This window comes from Littorina saxatilis, linkage group LG13, assembly GCF_037325665.1.
Source record: "Littorina saxatilis isolate snail1 linkage group LG13, US_GU_Lsax_2.0, whole genome shotgun sequence".
In the NCBI taxonomy this organism is placed as follows: Eukaryota; Metazoa; Mollusca; class Gastropoda; order Littorinimorpha; family Littorinidae; genus Littorina; species Littorina saxatilis.
The window spans coordinates 19,113,734-19,134,175 of NC_090257.1; the positions used below are offsets into that span (position 1 = coordinate 19,113,734).

General features: G+C 40.2%; 1 protein-coding gene across 1 annotated transcript in view; it reads left to right on the top strand.

Annotated features, from left to right (window-relative positions):
- Positions 1 to 20,419, top strand: part of LOC138983787 (U2 snRNP-associated SURP motif-containing protein-like) — a 40,702-nt gene extending 20,283 nt beyond the window's left edge. The window contains exons 10-24 of the mRNA XM_070357114.1: positions 129 to 172; positions 3,296 to 3,400; positions 4,638 to 4,704; positions 6,387 to 6,568; positions 7,197 to 7,359; positions 7,701 to 7,780; positions 7,971 to 8,058; positions 8,293 to 8,400; positions 10,615 to 10,831; positions 12,838 to 12,936; positions 14,211 to 14,304; positions 15,213 to 15,336; positions 16,380 to 16,490; positions 17,884 to 18,017; positions 18,265 to 20,419. Of these exons, the coding sequence (XP_070213215.1) occupies positions 129 to 172; positions 3,296 to 3,400; positions 4,638 to 4,704; positions 6,387 to 6,568; positions 7,197 to 7,359; positions 7,701 to 7,780; positions 7,971 to 8,058; positions 8,293 to 8,400; positions 10,615 to 10,831; positions 12,838 to 12,936; positions 14,211 to 14,304; positions 15,213 to 15,336; positions 16,380 to 16,490; positions 17,884 to 18,017; positions 18,265 to 18,352 (1,704 nt within the window). The 3' untranslated portion in view covers positions 18,353 to 20,419. The remainder of the gene's footprint in view (positions 1 to 128; positions 173 to 3,295; positions 3,401 to 4,637; positions 4,705 to 6,386; positions 6,569 to 7,196; positions 7,360 to 7,700; positions 7,781 to 7,970; positions 8,059 to 8,292; positions 8,401 to 10,614; positions 10,832 to 12,837; positions 12,937 to 14,210; positions 14,305 to 15,212; positions 15,337 to 16,379; positions 16,491 to 17,883; positions 18,018 to 18,264) is intronic.
- The last annotated feature ends 23 nt before the right edge of the window (positions 20,420 to 20,442 follow it).

The following is a 20,442-nucleotide window of genomic DNA, read 5'->3' on the forward strand; positions in this document are numbered from 1 at the left end:
TGATAACTTTTGTGATACATAAGTCTGGCAGATTAAGGAACAGTAATAAGTATGAATGTTTTGATCATTTTTAATTATGCTTCTGGTTGAGCCTCACTCATATTCTGTTCAAATCTGCCCTTCTGCAGACCTTAGCCAAAGCTGTTGTGAAAGTCACAATCCCAACAGAAAGGTATACCTACGCTTCTTAGATTCTACTTCATTCCACCTTTAAAATGACAGCGCACCCGTTGTGTGCCATTTTTTCAAACGTTTGTTTGAACAGGACTTTTTTTTTTATTATTCCATATCATCGGAGACAAGAGCTTGAACATTTTCAGGGTAGTAGCTGTTTGGTGTTTGAGACTCGTGCATTCAAGCCATGTTTTGACGAAGTGTGCTTAAACATCGGATGTACTGTTTTGCGAGTCAAAATTTTACCCTTAAAGCTCATGTTGTATTGAAAGACATCAGGAAAAAAGGATATGCTCAAGATATTTACATCAAATATGAAAAAGACCAGGAAATTGAGATCAAAGTCGTCAAAATAAGGCTGAAAATGTCAAAAACTAAAGAATCTATCATCGCCTCTCCCCAACCCCAACCCCACTCGCTAAAACTAAAAGCTTTGAAAAGCACAGAGAGGATTCAGAAAACAAAAATGCTATGATGCCGTAGGGCCGTCAGAGAGAGTGAAAAGCTGGAATAAAAATTAAAAAAAAGACTTTTAGACACACAAAAAACGCAAACAAAACTAATTAAAACAAAAAAAAGCAAGCTCTTGTCCCATGTGCTATCAAAAGTTTATGAAGGCTAGGTGAAAAAAGAAAAAGGGATAGTCCGGAACAACAGCTTGAAGCCAGGCCTGAGGATCCAGGACATCAAAGGAGGAATGGTTGCCCACCTATTTCTGTCTTTTCTTCTTCTTTCTTTTCTCTCTGTCTCTCCTTTTTTCTGCCCATATTTATTTATTTATATTCACTTATTTTTATGGTATGTATGAGTTTTTGTAAGTCTGGGTAACAGACATTGATGAGTGTTTGTGTACGTGTTTCTTTTTCTTCTTTTTTGAAGAAAGGGTGTTTTTTTGTTGTTGTTGCTCTCACGGGGTTAGATGGGATGATAGTGTTTTCACTGTGCTGTGTTTACTATGAAAACAAATACAGTAACCTTCTCCGCGTCTTGCATGAAATCTCACAGCTAGAACATAGCATTCATTTTGTTGTGGAAATAATCTTCTGAGCCTGTGGTGTTGCAAGTCTTGTGTCGTATTCTTTCGCCCTTCTCCTGTCTGTTAACATCAGCTTGTAGGTATGAGGTGTGGTTTTCCCTGTATATCACCTTTCTAAACCAGTAAGATCACACACAACACACTTCCTTTCTTTTGACAGTAGAATTACACATGGGCTGTCACATCTTGCAATGTGTGTGTGTGTGTTTTTTGTTTTTTTTCTTTTTTGTTTTTCTGTTTTTGTTTCAGTGGTCAGAACTTAAGTTTTGTTTGCTTTTCAATCTCCAATAGTTTCAGTGGTCAGAACTTAAGTTTTGTTTGCTTTTCAATCTCTAACTGTTTCAGTGGTCAGAACTTAAGTTTTGTTTGTTTTTCAATCTCCAACTGTTTCAGTGGTCAGAACTTAAGTTTTGTTTGCTTTTCAATCTCCAACTGTTTCAGTGGTCAGAACTTAAGTTTTGTTTGCTTTTCAATCTCCCACTGTTTCACTGCCTGTGCGAGTAACAACCAAATTGTGTAAAAACATGTAACATTTTGAGTTGAATGTACCTGCAGCAAGTATCAAGATCTTATCTCCTATAGTACATATAGCAGCATTGTCCTAGCTTGTGCTTCACAGTGTATTGACTTTGTACATTCGTGTGATGCTTTTAATTTTGACAAAGATAGAGAAGAAGCTGCTTGTTGCAAAGTTATAAATAAAGTGGTACAAATCATTGTCCTTTGTTGCTGCCCGAAATGCCAACCGGCATAATGGGCAGTAAGTAAGTAAGTAAGTACAAATCATTGTTAAAACCTTATTCGTCCCTGCACGGTTTTGAAGATTTTTAACTCTCCCAGGCTGCATATATACCTTGGATATTTTTTTTCTCCTGCTGACTTTCTTGCTGTTTTTCTTTTGTAGACCTGCTCTGCAGTTCACCCAGTTGCACAGGCTAATTACTTGAACTATATCATGTAAACACAAAGTCATTGACTGTTCTCTGGAATCATTTCCATCCCACAATCTGTACAATTAGTTTCAAACGTCTGCATGTCATTAATATCAGCTTTCTGGAGTAGGGTATTATTTACTTATTGGTTATATATTGTTTGATTTATTTTTGTTATTTATTATTATTAATTATTTATTGCTTGATATATTTTATTATTTTTTCTGTTATCTCTTCTGGCCCTGTGTTTCAATGCCTTACATGATGTCTGTATTGCTGAATAGAGATTGACTCCTTTTGAAAATGTGAGCGTGTTGTCAACATTTTCAAAACTTCACAAAATGACTTTCAGTAAACTCATTCTCATGGTACCTGTTGAGAGTCGTATCAAATGCACACAATTTTATAAGCAGTTGTTGTAGCTGGGTTCATAAGAACATCTTTTCTTCAGGTTTTGTGGACAAACTTTCAAATTTCTCTTTCTAAAAATAAAGTTGTATACAATGTACAAGAACTAGTCATGGTAAATGAGAAACCATGTTTTCAAGAGTGAGTCATGTGTGCGTTTACATTGGTGTGACACAAAGTGTGTGCTGCTGTATATCTGTATGCTTACAGCCTGAACTTCTTGCTTCCATGGTTATAGTTTCATTCAGTGGATCCCCTCTTTAAGACACCCCCCCCCCCCCCCCAAAAAAAAAAAAAGTAAGACTTCCTCCTTTTTAAGACCTTACGTTTTCAGATTCTCTGTTGATAACCTCTGTAAGTTGACCTCCATTTTAAGACCTTACGTTTTCAGATTCTCTGTTCATAACCTCTGTAAGTTGACCTCCATTTTAAGACTCCCTCCCTTTTAAGACCTGATTTTGTCAGATTTTGGGTGGCTTTAAAAACGGGGTTCCACTGTAGCAGTAATGCTTTCCCTGTGACAGTCTTTACCCACACAAATAGTTCCCGTCATCCCTTTGTGTGATTGCGCTCGTTCAGGGGTCTCATAGCTGCATGAAAACCTTCACTTTCTGCCTCTCACTTCAGAAGAAGATAGCTTGTAATGAAGACGTTAGGCTATCAGTGGTGTGTATGTCATGTACCTGTCTGACCGCCCCGGGGCACGACCCCAAGGGCAGAGCATTATGGTCCTGTTTTCTTGCAGAGCCCAGCTGAGCCTCATCCACCGGATGATCGAATTTGTCGTCCGCGAAGGACCTATGTTTGAAGCCATGATTATGAATAGAGAGTTGCATAACCCTCTGTACAGGTAATGGATTTTGTGTGATTTGTGTCTTGTTTTGAGTGGATTAAATTAGGCCAAGCTGTTGTTTAGCCTTTAATTTAGGAGGAGCTTTCTGTTGGAATTTTAATAGCAGTCATGATAATCTAAAGTTTTGTAGCAGGAGGTGCTTACTGTTTGTAAACTTTGTAAAGATGTGCTGATAAAGAAATGGTTAAATTGCTGAGATATTGTATAGTATCCAATAATTGACTGAGATATTGTATACTATCCGATAATTGAGATGGGGTGGTTATTTGCATGACTTAAGATTTGCGTCGAACAAAATGTGTGACAGCGATTAAGATCCAGTATTTCATATTACCGGAAAGCAAAGTATATCTGAGACATAAAGGAGATATAATGTTGTATGAAACACCTGTAATACCCTGCTTTATCATTGTGTAGGTTAACCATGTGGTTCAGAGAGGTCACACTCTAATGTATAATGTAACATTTCTCTTCATTGTAGCTGCTTGACTTCTTTGTGATAGCTCTTTTAAACAGTTTGAAAAGATAGTACATGTATGTCTCAAGTTGTGATAACAGAAACAGTCTACCTGGTAGTTTAATTTTGTTTTCCTGTAGATCTTGTGTAAAACTCAAGCGTTCTTTTTTTTGTAAAAATGAAAAGAGAAATATAAGGTGGGTCCACAAACTATTGGTAAGGTAAGTAGCAGACCTGAATGCATTGATATGTTAAAAATGCATTCATGTCTGTGTTTTCAATTTGTAATTAATGGAAATTTCTTTTCATTCTGTTTTTGTTTTCTTCTTTTCTTTTCTAGGTTAACATATTAATTAATATTTGAGTCGACATGTCTTTTTAGGTGTAAGTAATGTTACCAATAGATAATACAAAGATACGATTGTTTTCATCATGTTTGATGCATTTGACCTACTTTTTACTTCATTTATTTTATAAAACAGTTGAAGGATATATAACAAAAATACTATAGTTTTGCCTCACAGTCTTTCAGTTTTTATGATTTTCTTTTTTAATTGGAGTGGCTTTGTAGGGTGCACTGTTAGATTTCTCTCTAATTTTTTCAGATTTTGCTATAACGTTGTCCTGATGCTGAAAAGGTTTAAAGTGATAGTGAAAGTTGAAGTGTTCCTAATGTTTCCAATGATGTATTGATAGACAATTGGTGAAAGCAAATAAAAAATTGTGTTGAAAATAGTAAACCTTTGTGTCTGATCATATTATGACAATGTGGAACAGGTTTCTGTTTGAGAACCAGTCGGCAAACCACCTGTACTACCGATGGAAGCTCTTCAGCATTCTGCAGGTAAAAGATCAATTTAGCACTGTAATAAAACAAAAATCACAACAACAAAACAAAACAGTTCAGCCATTCTTGAAATGCATTTTTTTGTTGTAGCTCGTGGTGGAATACACAAATTACGGAATTAACTCTGTCGGGTTTGTGTTGGCTTTGAAAGGGTGCTTTTATTGAGGCAAACTTTTTCCATGAGCTTCTGGTCCGTGTGTTTCAGACACACCCCTCGCTAGTGACCTATAATGCCACGTGGGAAAGTTTACCTCAATAAAAGCAGAGTATTCACTCTTTAACAACCCAAACAAAACCGAGTTATTTCTGATAAGGCCAACAACAAAAAATAGTCTGTTTACGGTATCCCGACCTACCCAATTTTTCGTGCGACCCTAGACTTTTTTTTGGCATTTGGGGGAGAGAAAAAAAGGTCTGTTTTTTGGCAAAATAACTTAAAAATATGGGGTGTTTTTTTTTTGGCGGGGGGAATTAATCCCGACCTACCGACCCTATTTTTTTTGCCTATGTTACCGTAAACAGAATTTTTTTTTGGATGGCCTAATCATCTATTACAAAAAATCAACAAGAAACAGTGCAACCACTCTTCGAATTATGTTTTTGTTCAAGAACTTTTTTGTTGTAGCTTGTGTTGCAATGTAACAACAACACATTGTATTTAGAATAAAAAACAGAAATGGTCAGTTATTCAAATGTTTAATTTATGACTAAGGAAAACAATCACAAGTACGTCGACCCAATGGTCTGTAAAATGGACAGACTGAAAAACACTTATGGTACAGATAATAAACTTACCTACGAAAGTGTTGCTGATGCTCAGTTTCTGGTGAGAATAATGGTCAGTCATAGTATTTAAGCAATGCTAATTTCATTTTTTGAAAGATTTCCCTTTATTGTTAATCAATCACTGTAGTTGCTTGCCGAAACCTTTACTGTTATCACCCTCAATTCAATCATTTCAATGTTTAGACTGGAGCGAAAAAAGCCTCTGTTTTTTTAGATGAAACTTTTGGGGCCGAGAACAAAAATGCTCATCAAAGACAATCACTGAGTCCAGCTTTCCGAGTCCACTTCCGCTTTATTTTGTTGACCATAACGGGTTCAAGAATCACAACGCATTGTGTGTGTGTTGTAGCTGTCAAGAGAGGCCATCACATTGCCTTTGAAATTGTTACATAGTGGTTATGGCCTCAAGACCCCCCCCCCCCCCCCCTCCCGCGGGTTAGGGGGAAGAATTTACCCGATGCTCCCCAGCATGTCGTAAGAGGCGACTAACGGATTCTGTTTCTCCTTTTACCCTTGTTAAGTGTTTCTTGTATAGAATATAGTCAATTTTTGTAAAGATTTTAGTCAAGCAGTATGTAAGAAGTGTTAAGTCCTTTGTACTGGAAACTTGCATTCTCCCAGTAAGGTAATATATTGTACTACGTTGCAAGCCCCTGGAGCAAATTTTTGATTAGTGCTTTTGTGAACAAGAAACAATTGACAAGTGGCTCTATCCCATCTCCCCCCTTTCTCCGTTGCGATATAACCTTCGTGGTTGAAAACAACGTTAAACACCAAATAAAGAAAGAAAGCTCAAGACCCCAGCCAGTATTTAAGGGATTTTTGTCTTGACTTTTCCTGCCTGATGTTCAGGCATTCTTCAGCTCATTCCATTCTTGTTGATGTTCCTACAGGGAGACACGCCGTTTAAATGGCGGACAGATGAATTCCGCATGTTCAAGGGCGGGTCGGTATGGCGACCACCTCCCATCAACCCATACACACAGGGCATGCCCGACGAACTGGTGGGGAAGGAGGTAGAGTTCGACCAGAATCTGCCACTCTTTGGCGGCAAGAAGGGCTCACTCACAGACAGGTAATTTTCTTATTTCTAGGATTTCATTTCTACTGCCCTATTGTCTTTGTCTAACCAAGACGTCTTGGTAGACCCAAATCTGACATTTCTCTTACATCAGTGTATAAAGTGTAAATAATACATTGTATGAAGAACAGGTTTGCAAACACGTCTGGAACTGCAAAACAGTCGGTTTAGATCACATCAGCTGAGAGATAGCTCAGTTGGTAGCAGCGCTGGCTTTAAACCTGTTTGTTGCTATTGACTTGGGTTCAACCCCCACGTTCGGCGAATGATTAATTTCCCAGAGTCAATGTTGTGCAGGCTCTCCTCGGTGTCTGAACACCCCTGTGTACACGTGTGTGCACGATAAAGATCCCAAGCTTGCAGCTAAAGTCTTGGGGCTTAGAAACATGAATACGCCCATGCTGGAAAAAGAAGACAAAAATGGGTAGCGCCGTACTGAAAAGCAGCTCGCTCCCCCCAGTGAGAAAGCAGCCTGAATTTCCATGAGAGTAACCTCACAGGACGATATGATACCTTATCCTTGTCCTCATGCAGCTTTCACATCGTTATAACTGAAATACTGAGTTTGCATATACATGTAAACTTTCACTTAAAACGACCACTTTTTGATGATCCTTTCCAGTCAACGTGATCGTCTGGAAGACATGTTGCGGAGTCTTACCCCTGAGAAGCACAAGGTCGGCGATTTGATGATCTGGTGTCTGGACCATGCAGAGGCAGCAGAGGAAATCGTTGAGTGTATCGGTGAAGCTCTGTCCATCCTTCAGACACCTTTACCCAAAAAGGTAATGGCGGTTATTATCAGAGTCAGATGTGTTTTTACTTGGAATAATCTAGTGTGGGTTCATGGTTTGAGAAATGTCTGTCTGTCCGTGTGTCCATTCATGTCCAGTCCGTCTTTCCGTCCGCCTGTGTGTCAGGTCTGTCTGTGCGTGCGTCTGTCTGTCTGTCTGTCTGTCTGTTTGTGTTTGTTTGATAGTTGTTCAAACACAGAAGTAAGGATCAATCAATTATTGTGAAATGCATTTGTAATATCTTGGTTTAAGCAAAAAATTTGCTTACAAGCAGTCGCAATGAATTTGATCAGTACATGTATTATGAGTGTTGTTATATTTTGTTATTGCAGATAGCACGTCTCTACCTTGTGTCAGACATCTTGTACAACAGCAGCGCCAAGGTTCCTAATGCTTCCTTCTTCAGAAAATGGTAAGCAGAATTAAAGTTTACCGTTAAAAAGAGGTTTGTTAACCCCTTGTCTTCAAAACTTACTTTTGTTTGCTTAGCTGGTTGCATGGTATAGATGGCAATATACAGATTTATTCTCTGTCTGTTTGAGTGAACTTTGAGTATTTCTGCATCTCCTAATGGTTTGACATGATATTTTTTCCCCTTGCAGCTTTCAGATGAAACTGAAGGACATCTTCAAGGATGTACAAGGCGTGTACAAGGCAATAGAAGGCAGACTGAAGGCAGAACAGTTCAAAGTGAGTTGTGCTTTTCACACGTTTTTTTTCAAGATAAGTTTTGTGTAATTAGTGTTTGTCTGTGCACTTAAAAGACGGTTGGGTCGATATGTCTGTGAACGTAGCGTTTTGTTTTGTCAATAATGAAACGTTCCAACAACAAACCTTTTTTGTTTTTTGATGCTCATTCACTCACATTTGTCGTCTTGTTCCTGATTGAGGTCTCTTGATGTGCTATGTGCCGTGTGTTTACAGCAACGAGTGATGGCGGTTTTCCGTGCGTGGGAGGACTGGGCCATCTACCCCAACGACTTTCTCATTAACCTGCAGAACATCTTCCTGGGCCTTGTCATCACGAAACAGGTACAGTGGAACCTCTCTTCTTTGTAAGACCCCCCAATTTGAGACTTCTTCCACCCCCCGTGGGTTAGGGGGAATAATTTACCCCCATTTTAAGACTTCTTCCACCCCCCGCGGGTTAGGGGGAAGAATTTACCCGATGCTCCCCAGCATGTCGTAAGAGGCGACTAACGGATTCTGTTTCTCTTTTTACCCTTGTTAAGTGTTTCTTGTATAGAATATAGTCAATTTTTGTAAAGATTTTAGTCAAGCAGTATGTAAGAAATGTTAAGTCCTTTGTACTGGAAACTTGCATTCTTCCAGTAAGGTAATACATTGTACTACGTTGCAAGCCCCTGGAGCAAATTTTTAATTAGTGCTTTTGTGAACAAGAAACAATTGACAAGTGGCTCTATCCCATCTCCCCCCTTTCCCCGTCGCGATATAACCTTCGTGGTTGAAAACGACGTTAAACACCAAATAAAGAAAGAGACTTCTTCCTTTTTAAGACCTAATTTTCTCAGATTTTTTTTAGGTCTTAACTCATTGTCTCCCAGGTACGGATGTGTCCGTACCTACTCATATGGCTCTATCTGACCAGGTACGGATATATCCGCTCAGACTGTTAGCTTCAGTCACTTCCTGTAACGTCCATCTAACGTCTGCATTCCAGCGTGTTGATACAGTTTCTACACAGTTACTACAATTCTGAGTGACCTGCTGCAGCACAGCTGGTCTTGGCTATAAAAAACTTTGTCAACATAGGTGGGGTAGAAAGTGTTAAAAGGGAGGTTCTTAAGTAGTGTGTTTGCCTTATTGTCTGGTCTTGAAGGAGGTGTAGGTTGATTGATGTCTGTAAAGCCAGAGCGCAGTACATTTCACGATTGTACTTGAGCTTTGTGCTTGTAGACAATTTTAGAGCTGTTTGGAAGCCTTTGTCGTGAGAGTAGTAAGTAAAGAAATACTGTTCAATATACATGTACTCCAAAGATAACATCCCAAAGTTTCTAACATCCCAAAGGAGAAACAGACAAATTCTGAAATAACTCTGGTTTTTATATTTAGTCAAGTTTTGACTAAATATTTTAACATCGAGGGGGAATCGAAACGAGGGTCGTGGTGTATGTGTGTGTGTGTGTGTCTGTGTGTGTGTGTGTGTAGAGCGATTCAGACTAAACTACTGGACCGATCTTTATGAAATTTGACATGAGAGTTCCTGGGTATGAAATCCCCGAACGTTTTTTTCATTTTTTTGATAAATGTCTTTGATGACGTCATATCCGGCTTTTCGTGAAAGTTGAGGCGGCACTGTCACGCCCTCATTTTTCAACCAAATTGGTTCAAATTTTGGTCAAGTAATCTTCGACGAAGCCCGGGGTTCGGTATTGCATTTCAGCTTGGTGGCTTAAAAATTAATTAATGACTTTGGTCATTAAAAATTGGAAAATTGTAAAAAAAAATAAAAATTTATAAAACGATCCAAATTTACGTTTATCTTATTCTCCATCATTTGCTGATTCCAAAAACATATAAATATGTTATATTCGGATTAAAAACAAGCTCTGAAAATTAAATATATAAAAATTATTATCAAAATTAAGATGTCCAAATCAATTTAAAAACACTTTCATCTTATTCCTTGTCGGTTCCTGATTCCAAAAACATATAGATATGATATGTTTGGATTAAAAACACGCTCAGAAAGTTAAAACAAAGAGAGGTACAGAAAAGCGTGCTATCCTTCTTAGCGCAACTACTACCCCGCTCTTCTTGTCAATTTCACTGCCTTTGCCATGAGCGGTGGCCTGACGATGCTACGAGTAAAATGGCATTGCGTTCAGTTTCATTCTGTGAGTTCGACAGCTACTTGACTAAATATTGTATTTTCGCCTTACGCGACTTGTTATTGGTTGTAGAAGATTTGCTTTCCTTTGTTTTCACTTGCTTTTCCATAGAAACACTGAGGCAAGCTGCACTTGACACTGTGTTTCCATGGAAACAAGGAAAAGCAACTCTTCCACAACCGATTGAATCTTTCGAACATTATCTATTCCGTATCATTTGCTTGCAACCATAAATAATAGAGAGAAAGCGAGAATGTTGGTACCTCTGCTCTCGCCAGTTGAACTTGACTAGTATTTGTTTCTGAACATGGTTTGTTCACCAAGGACAGTAAAATATAGCAAATGTTATTGTAGCAGATACCAAATATATCTCACTGTGTATGTCATCCCCCAGGCACCACCCAGTCCGGAGCCTGAAGAGGTGAAGAGCGTGGACGACGGGCTGGACGGAGCTCCACTGGAGGACCTTGACCTTGATGGGGCGCCACTGGCTTTGCCCTTGGCACTGGACCCACCCGTGGAAATCATTAAGCCGCTCATTAAGTCTCTCGTGTCTGTTCCTGATGATCTTGACGGAGAAGAGCTGAGCGAAGATCTGGACGGTCTGCCCAGTAAGTGTTCCAAGAAGAGTTGCATCTTTAAAGGCGCAGTCCTTCCTGTGAAAACAGTGTGGCCAACTGTCTCCGATCTGGCCAGGCTCTTACATGGGAGAAGAACGTCCTTCCACTTTCACCCATACCCAAAATCTCCATCCTGACTGCTTCCTTCAACAATTGTTCAATCAATAGGGCGGGGATGTAGCTCAGTCGGTAGCGCGCTGGATTTGTATCCAGTTGGCCGCTGTCAGCGTGAGTTCGTCCCCACTTTCGGCGAGAGATTTATTTCTCAGAGTCAACTTTGTGTGCAGACTCTCCTCGGTGTCCGAACACCCCCCGTGTGTACACGCAAGCACAAGACCAAGTGCGCACGAAAAAGATCCTGTAATCCATGTCAGAGTTCGGTGGGTTATAGAAACACGAAAATACCCAGCATGCTTCCTCCGAAAACAGCGTATGGCTGCCTAAATGGCGGGGTAAAAAAACAGTCATACACGTAAAATTCCACTCGTGCAAAAAACACGAGTGTACGTGGGAGTTTCAGCCCACGAACGCAGAAGAAGAAGTGTGGCCAACTGTCTCCGATCTGGCCAGGCTGTTACATGGGAGAAGAACGTCCTTCCACTTTCACCCATACCCAAAATCTACATCCTGACGGCTTCCTTCAAGAATTGTTCAATCAATACATTTCCCAAAAAGGCACTGGAGCTGTTAAGAAAATACACCACACACAAAATGACAGAGTGCCCGGGCTGCTGAGTTTGTGGTATGTCTCCAGGTGGAGGGATGGTCTTGTCCCATGTAAAGCCTGACCACATCTGAGATGGAGTTGGCTGCTGAGTTTGTGGTATTTCTCCAGGTGGAGGGATGGTCTTGTCCCATGTAAAGCCTGACCACATCTGAGATGGAGTTGGCTGCTGAGTTTGTGGTATTTCTCCAGGTGGAGGGATGGTCTTATCCCATGTTAAAGCCTGACCACATCTGAGATGGTGTTGGCTGCTGAGTTTGTGGTATTTCTCCAGGTGGAGGGATGGTCTTATCCCATGTTAAAGCCTGACCACATCTGAGATGGTGTTGGCTGCTGAGTTTGTGGTATTTCTCCAGGTGGAGGGATGGTCTTATCCCATGTTAAAGCCTGACCACATCTGAGATGGAGTTGGCTGCTGAGTTTGTGGTATTTCTCCAGGTGGAGGGATGGTCTTGTCCCATGTAAAGCCTGACCACATCTGAGATGGAGTTGGCTGCTGAGTTTGTGGTATTTCTCCAGGTGGAGGGATGGTCTTATCCCATGTTAAAGCCTGACCACATCTGAGATGGAGTTGGCTGCTGAGTTTGTGGTATTTCTCCAGGTGGAGGGATGGTCTTATCCCATGTTAAAGCCTGACCACATCTGAGATGGTGTTGGCTGCTGAGTTTGTGGTATGTCTCCAGGTGGAGGGATGGTCTTGTCCCATGTAAAGCCTGACCACATCTGAGATGGAGTTGGCTGCTGAGTTTGTGGTATGTCTCCAGGTGGAGGGATGGTCTTATCCCACGTTAAAGCCTGACCACATCTGAGATGGTGTTGGCTACTGGAGGCATCTTTCAGTGTTTCAGTGTACATTTTTGTCATTTTCTTCATGTGTTTGTGTGCTCTTTGATACCTTGTGCATTTTGAGTGGTGAGAGTAAAATAAGGACAGAATTATTTATCTGTTAAAAGTTCTACTTGAGATCACTTGTCCCCCGTTTCCTTCCTTTTGAAGAGTGCATGAAATGTATCGGTGTAAGTTGCAGCCTCACTCAAACTAATTTGACACAAGCTTTGCTATTTTGATACCATCCTGAAGAAGGCAGTTTATCACTGCGGAAATAATAATAATAATAATACGAAAATTTATAACACGCACATATCTCACCACAAGGCGACTCAATGTTGATGAAGAACATACCAAACCTGGTTTCCTGTTGTGTCCTCTTTTTGTTTACAAGCTTTGATAGTCAAGTCTATGTGCAACTGATTCCTTTCATTCTTCTTTGTAGTGCACTTGGAAGCGAAAGCGGAACTGAAACCAGTACCACTGCCCTCCTTCACGAAGTCCAAATGGGAATCTGTCGATGAAGCAGAACTGGAAGCACAAGGTACAGCTTTCTAGGTTCTTAACCCCTTGACTGCAGGAAGAATTCAGTTAAAAAATAAATTAAAAACATAACAGGCAAGAATAAAAAAAACCATGACAGGCAAGAATAAAAAAAAAACAAGAAAGGTAAGTTGTTGGAACGTTGTTATTGAAAAAATTATGTTACAATCACAAATATATCAACCCAACGGTCTTTGAAGTGAACAGACAGACAAATATCACACAAAAACTTATCTTGATGGAATTCGGTTTTCGCCCACTCGTCAGGGAGCCGCGCGTCTCCAGTGGAGGCAATCATCGTGCTGCAATATTCAGCAGTTATTTCCCTTGTCAGAGTATTGAAGTTTTTCATCATGGCCAAAAACGTACCTCATATGTATTGTGGAAATCAAGGTGTTACATTAAGGATGCAGAACACAGCAGAGCACTATTGAAGCAACGATGTGTCTGTTTGTAGCAGATGAGGATATAAACAGTCAAACCATTCACACAACTATCCTACAGATGTCGACACATTCCTTTAGTGTGGCCCAGTGGTAACGCACTTGCGCTCGGAAGCGAGAGGTTGCGAGTTCGACCCTGGGTCAGGGCATAAGCAATTTTCTCCCCCCTTTTCTAACCTAGGTGGTGGGTTCAAGTGCTAGTCCTTCGGATGAGACGAAAAACCGAGGTCCCTTCGTGTACACTACATTGGGGTGTGCACGTTAAAGATCCCACGATTGACAAAAGGGTCTTTCCTGGCAAAATTATATAGGCATAGATAAAAAAAAAATGTCCACCAAAATAGCCGTGTGACTTGGAATAATAGGCCGTGAAAAGTAGGATATGCGCAGAAATGGCTGCGATCTGCTGGTCGATGTGAATGCGTGATGTATTGTGTAAAACAATTCCATCTCACACGGCATAAATAGATCCCTGCGCCTTGAGTCCGAGTCGGGAGATACGCGCGCGATATAAGACTTCATATAACAACTAAACGGAAATGTATGCGGTTTGTCAGTTTGCATCTCCCACCAAAATGTGATCAACATTTCCCGAAAGAAACTAACTCGCACACCGGGGCTAAATACTGTACGCGGGATGCCAAAATGGATCCAAATACTGATTTACAAATGTTTCATGAAATCAAACACAATGTCTTGATGTAAACTACCCAAGATAGAAAGAACCCGCTCGTGTCAAGACTTCTAGACCTCCATGTAGGCTTTGTGTTATATTGTTAATTAGGCTGTTACTTTAGAATCAGTGGTTGTAATGGTTAACCTGTGCTGGCAGCCATGACGACGTCCAAGTGGGACATCCTGGAGCCGGAAAGTGACGGGGAGAAAGACAACGGCGTGAAGGGGGGAGATGAGGACATCGATGGAGCGTAAGTAATGAGGAAATTGTCTGGCTGGCTGTCTGGCTGGCTGGCTGGCTGTCTGTCTGCTGTCTGTCCGTCTATCTGTCTGTCTGTCTGTCTGTCTGAAGGTTGGAGATGAGGACAGCGATGGGGCGTAAGTAATGAGGGAATTGTCTGTGTGTCTGTCTGTCTGTCTGGTCTGGTCTAGTTTGGTCCGGTCTGGTCTGGTCTGTCTGTCTGTTTGTCGGCTGTCTTGTCTTGTCTTGTCTTGTCTTGTCTTGTCTTGTCTTGTCTTGTCTTGTCTTGTCTTGTCTGCTTGTTTCCCAGTGTGTCTCTCAGTCTTCAGGCATGAGAATCTTCCTCCTTTTGGAGGAATTCTTCATATTTGAAACTGAGAATTATCACATTAAATTGATTTTGAAGCTGTCAGCAATACTCCTCATGTGTAAATCACTTTCCTTTCTTCTCTTACATCGAGACTATTAAGAAAAAATCATATCTTCAAAATTTGGTCTTATTTTGGATTTGGTAAACCTTGTTTTTTCCCTTTTGACCATTTTCTATCATCATGTCTGTGTCTTACTTTTTGCATTCTACACATATGTTTCTGTCCCTATATATTTTGTTCCTTGTTTCTTCCTTTTATTATTTCTTTCTCACGGAGGTTTAACATTACAGAAGCTGTGATCCAATTATTATTGTCCAAACTTTCACCAACAAAGGACTCTATGCTTAGAATGGGCAACGAGACACCTTATGAAAACTTTCTGTATCCCCCTCCCCCCCCCCCCCCCCCCTTTCACTCTCCTTTTCTCTCTCTTTGCTCTCTATCAGTCTTTGGAAGGTCTGGGCCTTTTAAGCTCACGACAGCAGAGATGTCCCAATCACTAATTATGAAAACCTTTGATGACTGACATCTTTACCTTTATGCTCAGACCCATGGAGGACATGGCAGCACCTGTGTCATACAACAGCGAATATAGCGACAGCGAAGATGGGGGGTCGTCACAGCGGCAGGAAATGACTGAAGAACGGCGAGCAAAGCTCCGGGAGATGGAGGTGGGTGGTGTGGTTCTCTCATTGTGTGGGATGAAGGAAGTTTGTTTGTATTAATTTTCGAGCCAGCTATGGATGTTCCGAGGTCTGGTATTTCCAGCATGTATGTGAAAATGAAGTATGCGAGCAAAGCTCCGAGAGATCGAGGTGGGTGGTGTGGTTCTCTCATTGTGTGGGATGAAGGAAGTTTGTATTAATTTTCGAGCCAGCTATGGATGTTCCGAGGTCTGGTACTTCCAGCATGTACGTGAAAATGAAGTGTGTCTACAGTAAAACCTTTGTCTTAAGACCTTTACAAATCTGAGAAAGGTAGGTTATTCAGAGAAGAGAGTCCCAAAATCAGGGGTGGGATTTGAAAGTGGATTCGACGGGCGCAGTGGAAAAGACATCGGCCTCCTGGTCGGATGGTCGTGAGTTGAAATCCCGGCCGCGGCCGCCTGGTGGGGTCAAGGATGGAGATTTGTCCGATCTCCCAGGTCAACTTATGTGCAGACCTGCTAGAGCTATACCCCTTCGTGTGTACACGCAAGCACAAGACCAAGTGCTCACGGAAAAAATCCTGTAACCCATGTCGGAGTTTGGTGGGTTATAGAAACACGAAAATACTTGGCATGCTTCCCCGGAAATCAGCCTGAATGAAGGGGTAAACGTTCATACAAATCCACTTGTGCAAAAGTATGAGTGAACGAGGGAGTTTCAGCCCATGAACGAAGAAGAAGGAAAGTGGATTTGCAGAAATATGCTCATACAGGTTTTCCAAAACCCATTAAATAGCCCATTTTTTATGTTCAAAGAATTGAAATTTCTCAGGAGGCGGGCACACCCTAGTTAGCTTTTTCATTTCTTCCAGGCATCATCCCTGCATAATGTAGGTAAATGAACAGAATGAATGGAAACAAACTTTCAAACCAGAGGGGGTCTTCAAATGGAGCGTCTTTTATCAAATAGAGATTTGCAACTTGCAGCATTTTGACAGTAATGAATGAAATGTATAAGTTTTGCTTGATATAAATGTACACTCTCATTTTTCTGATTGTTTGAAACAGATGAAGGTCGTCAAGTACCAGGATGACCTGGAAACTGGACGTCGGTCTCGCAAAAGTCACATGACCATCACTGAGCAGGTGGCCCATTATCGCAAGAAGCTTCTAAGCAAGGTAGCAAGAGCAAAAAATAAATGATAATAAAATGAAAAAATGAAAAATATGAGTGAAAAGAACACGGGAGGGAAAATACTGTTGGTGTGTAGTATGCTTAAAAGTTGGAATGGGAGTTGCAGAAGTTCCTACAAAATAATAAGCAAGGGGATAATAGACAATGTTGGAAATATCTCTGTCCACTTTGTTTGAGTTGTGAAAGAGTAATCTCTGTCCAGTTTGTTTGAGTTGTGAAAGAGTAATCTCTGTCCAGTTTGTTTGAGTTGTGAAAGAGTAATCTCTGTCCAGTTTGTTTGAGTTGTGAAAGAGTAATCTCTGTCCAGTTTGTTTGAGTTGTGAAAGAGTAATCTCTGTCCAGTTTGTTTGAGTTGTGAAAGAGTAATCTCTGCCCAGTTTGTTTGAGTTGTGAAATAGTAATCTCTGTCCAGTTTGTTTGAGTTGTGAAAGAGTAATCTCTGTCCAGTTTGTTTGAGTTGTGAAAGAGTAATCTCTGCCCAGTTTGTTTGAGTTGTGAAAGAGTAATCTCTGTCCAGTTGAGTTGTGAAAGAGTAATCTCTGTCCAGTTTGTTTGAGTTGTGAAAGAGTAATCTCTGCCCAGTTTGTTTGAGTTGTGAAAGAGTAATCTCTGTCCAGTTTGTTTGAGTTGTGAAAGAGTAATCTCTGTCCAGTTTGTTTGAGTTGTGAAAGAGTAATCTCTGTCCAGTTTGTTTGAGTTGTGAAAGAGTAATCTCTGTCCAGTTTGTTTGAGTTGTGAAAGAGTAATCTCTGCCCAGTTTGTTTGAGTTGTGAAAGAGTAATCTCTGTCCAGTTTGTTTGAGTTGTGAAAGAGTAATCTCTGTCCAGTTTGTTTGAGTTGTGAAAGAGTAATCTCTGTCCAGTTTGTTTGAGTTGTGAAAGAGTAATCTCTGTCCAGTTTGTTTGAGTTGTGAAAGAGTAATCTCTGTCCAGTTTGTTTGAGTTGTGAAAGAGTAATCTCTGTCCAGTTTGTTTGAGTTGTGAAAGAGTAATCTCTGTCCAGTTTGTTTGAGTTGTGAAAGAGTAATCTCTGTCCAGTTTGTTTGAGTTGTGAAAGAGTAATCTCTGTCCAGTTTGTTTGAGTTGTGAAAGAGTAATCTCTGTCCAGTTTGTTTGAGTTGTGAAAGATTAATGTCAGGCAGGGAAGCGTGTCTCAATGTTTTGATTAGATTTACTCTTTCACCCTGCAGAGTTATTTCCGGAATTTGTCTATTGAATGATTAGACTTGACTACAGAAGAGGAAAAAGCAGAAAGGATTTTTTTTTTAAAGTTTGAAGAGTTGGGAGAAAAGTTGTAGAAGGTGCTTAGGGAAATGGGGAAGGATACAGGTGTTTGTATTAATGCAGATGTTCTAAATGATAAAAATATTTCTTTCAGGAAAAGAACAACGACGGTAACGATTCTCCATCTGGCATTATCAGAGAAAGTCGGAAAAGTCAAAGGTCAAGGTCGCCCGTCACGCCCCGATCTTCCAGAGTCAATTCACCAAAGCGGTCCAAGAAAAGTAAAAGGTGCGTCTTCAGATGAAGCTGTTCATATTTCTCAGTTTGGAATGTTATCATTAAATTCCATATATTTGATAATAATCATGACAAAACAAAATTAATAGAACAAATCTTAAGACCTTATAAGGTCAAAGGGCTAACGTAATTAGTGTGTACTGTTTTTCTTTTATTCCTCCTCCTAAGTTATTGAATTGTTTTATAACTTCTGGTGACATTTTGTTTAATATTGTCTTGTTTTTTAAATTTATTTCAGTCCGAAGCGTTCCAAAAGGTCAAGGTCAAGATCTCCACGAGGCAGATCTCCGCACAGTCGCAAGCGTCACAGAAAGCACAGAGACTGACCCACTGTTTCATGCCATCTTGCTTGTGTGTTTGAGAGTTTGAATGTCATGCCATGCAGTTTTGTGAAGAGTTGCCTTTGTATATGTTTGAGTGTGTGTGTGTGTGTGTAGATCTGTGTGTGAGTGTATAGGTCATTTATCCATTTGAGCAGCTCTTGGCCTGTTTTTATTCTTCACAGAGAGATACATGTAGTTGTTTTTTCCCTATTAGTATTTTAATCAAAGCAGTGCTTCATTGTTCAATCTGTGTGTAATTGATTGACAGTTCATAACTCAGATTTCACACAGGGAGATTATTCACTGTTCTATATTTTAATGGTATGCTTTGATCAAAATTTGTTTGTAAATGAGTCATATGAGAGTAGCTTGTGCTTTCTGCGTTAAGTCTTTAAACAGGGAATTTCAGGACCTTATTGTCACAGCTCAGGTACAGATGAGTGAAACAGTGCAGCCTGTAGTATTATATTGCATAATTGTATATCAGGAAACAGACTTAACCTTGCTAGATACAACTGCCTGATGTTTATGCACATCATTTTATTTTCTATATATTTTATATATTTCAATGTTAGTGAAAAAAACGAGTTGCCTAGCTTATGCTTTTCTTTTAGTTTTAATCTTTGTGTCTCTCTATTGGTCCTTTGACATTTTTTTCATGGTTCACAGAAGAGGAAGGGGTTCTATTCAGTTGTGTATTTAAAGGTACTGAACTTGTCAAATCCGGGTGCACGGAGCCCCTGGGGCTTTTAGTCATACCTCAGGCAGCTATCCGTTAGAAGAACTACCAAGTTTCATTGACTTGCACCCAAAGAGTCAAGAACTGCGATTTTTTTACGAATTAATTTTGTACTCGGACCCGGCTGGTCTTGACCTATTTTTGGATCTAAATTTAGATCAGGTAGATCACCACATCATGTACAAAAAGACAGTCACTAGCAAACTATGTCAGACGTCATCATGAGTTTGTGTAAAACAAAATGGAGGCCGGAATCACTCAGTTGAATCGAACTCCGACCAAACACCACGTAATAACTAGGTTAATTTATGCACTCGCGTGAACAAGAAACTGTCGACCTTCACAGATGTCGTCGTTGGGTAGTTTTGGGTTTGTTTTACTACCATAGGAGGATTTTTGAACTGTAAATGCACTCAGCTGCAACAAAAACGCAACACAAAGGCTGTGAGCTGCACTGTGCCTTTAACATTTCTTTCTCCATGATATACTGTCAAGGTTGCAGTTCACCACAGGACTCTGACTGACCCCACAGTTTCTCCTTTAGAAGTGAAATCGCTTTACGCCATCAAACCAAAGAAGCTTTGAATGAAATGTCTGTTTGTTGGATAGCATTTTTTCTTTGTCTTGATTTTAGAAAAAGCAAGGGCAGACTGGCAGTCCTGTTCTATCACTTGGCACCTGCTTTGCTTCTAATTAATCAGGTTTAATGGCTGCTTTTAACTATGGGCATTTGTGTGTGTGTGTGTGTGCATGAATGAATAATTGTGTGTGTGTGCGCGAGCGCGCATGTGTGTTTTTGTGTGTGTGAGGGAGAGAGAAAAATGAGAAATACCTGTACGTGCATGGAATATAAACAAGCATTACATGTATTATCATCTAAGCTTAGCAACCATTTTGTCAGAATTCATGACATTGTCACATTTTTCCATTTGTTCATAGAAATGCATGTTATTACATGTAATGCATTTGCATGCTTGTTCTCAAGGAACAACTTCGAATTTACACATACATCAGTCATTTCCATTACACAGTACTTTGATATGTTACTAAGTATATTTGGTGGTTCCATTCATGTTACATATTTACTGTTTAGTTGCTAGAGCCAGTAACACTTCATGTTGCCCCCCACCCCCCTCCCCCTCCGAAACCACTTTTCATCATGAATGAATTTTGAACTGTGAAAGGCATATGAAGAATGAGCGAAGATGATTTCTGGAACTGTATAAGTGTTTATTTTGGTGATCAATATTGTGAGAAAGTGACACACGATTGTTCAGGACACCTGTTAATTATAAAAAAAAAACAGACGCTGAATAAATTATTGAAAACTGTGTATTGATATACTTAATGGTGC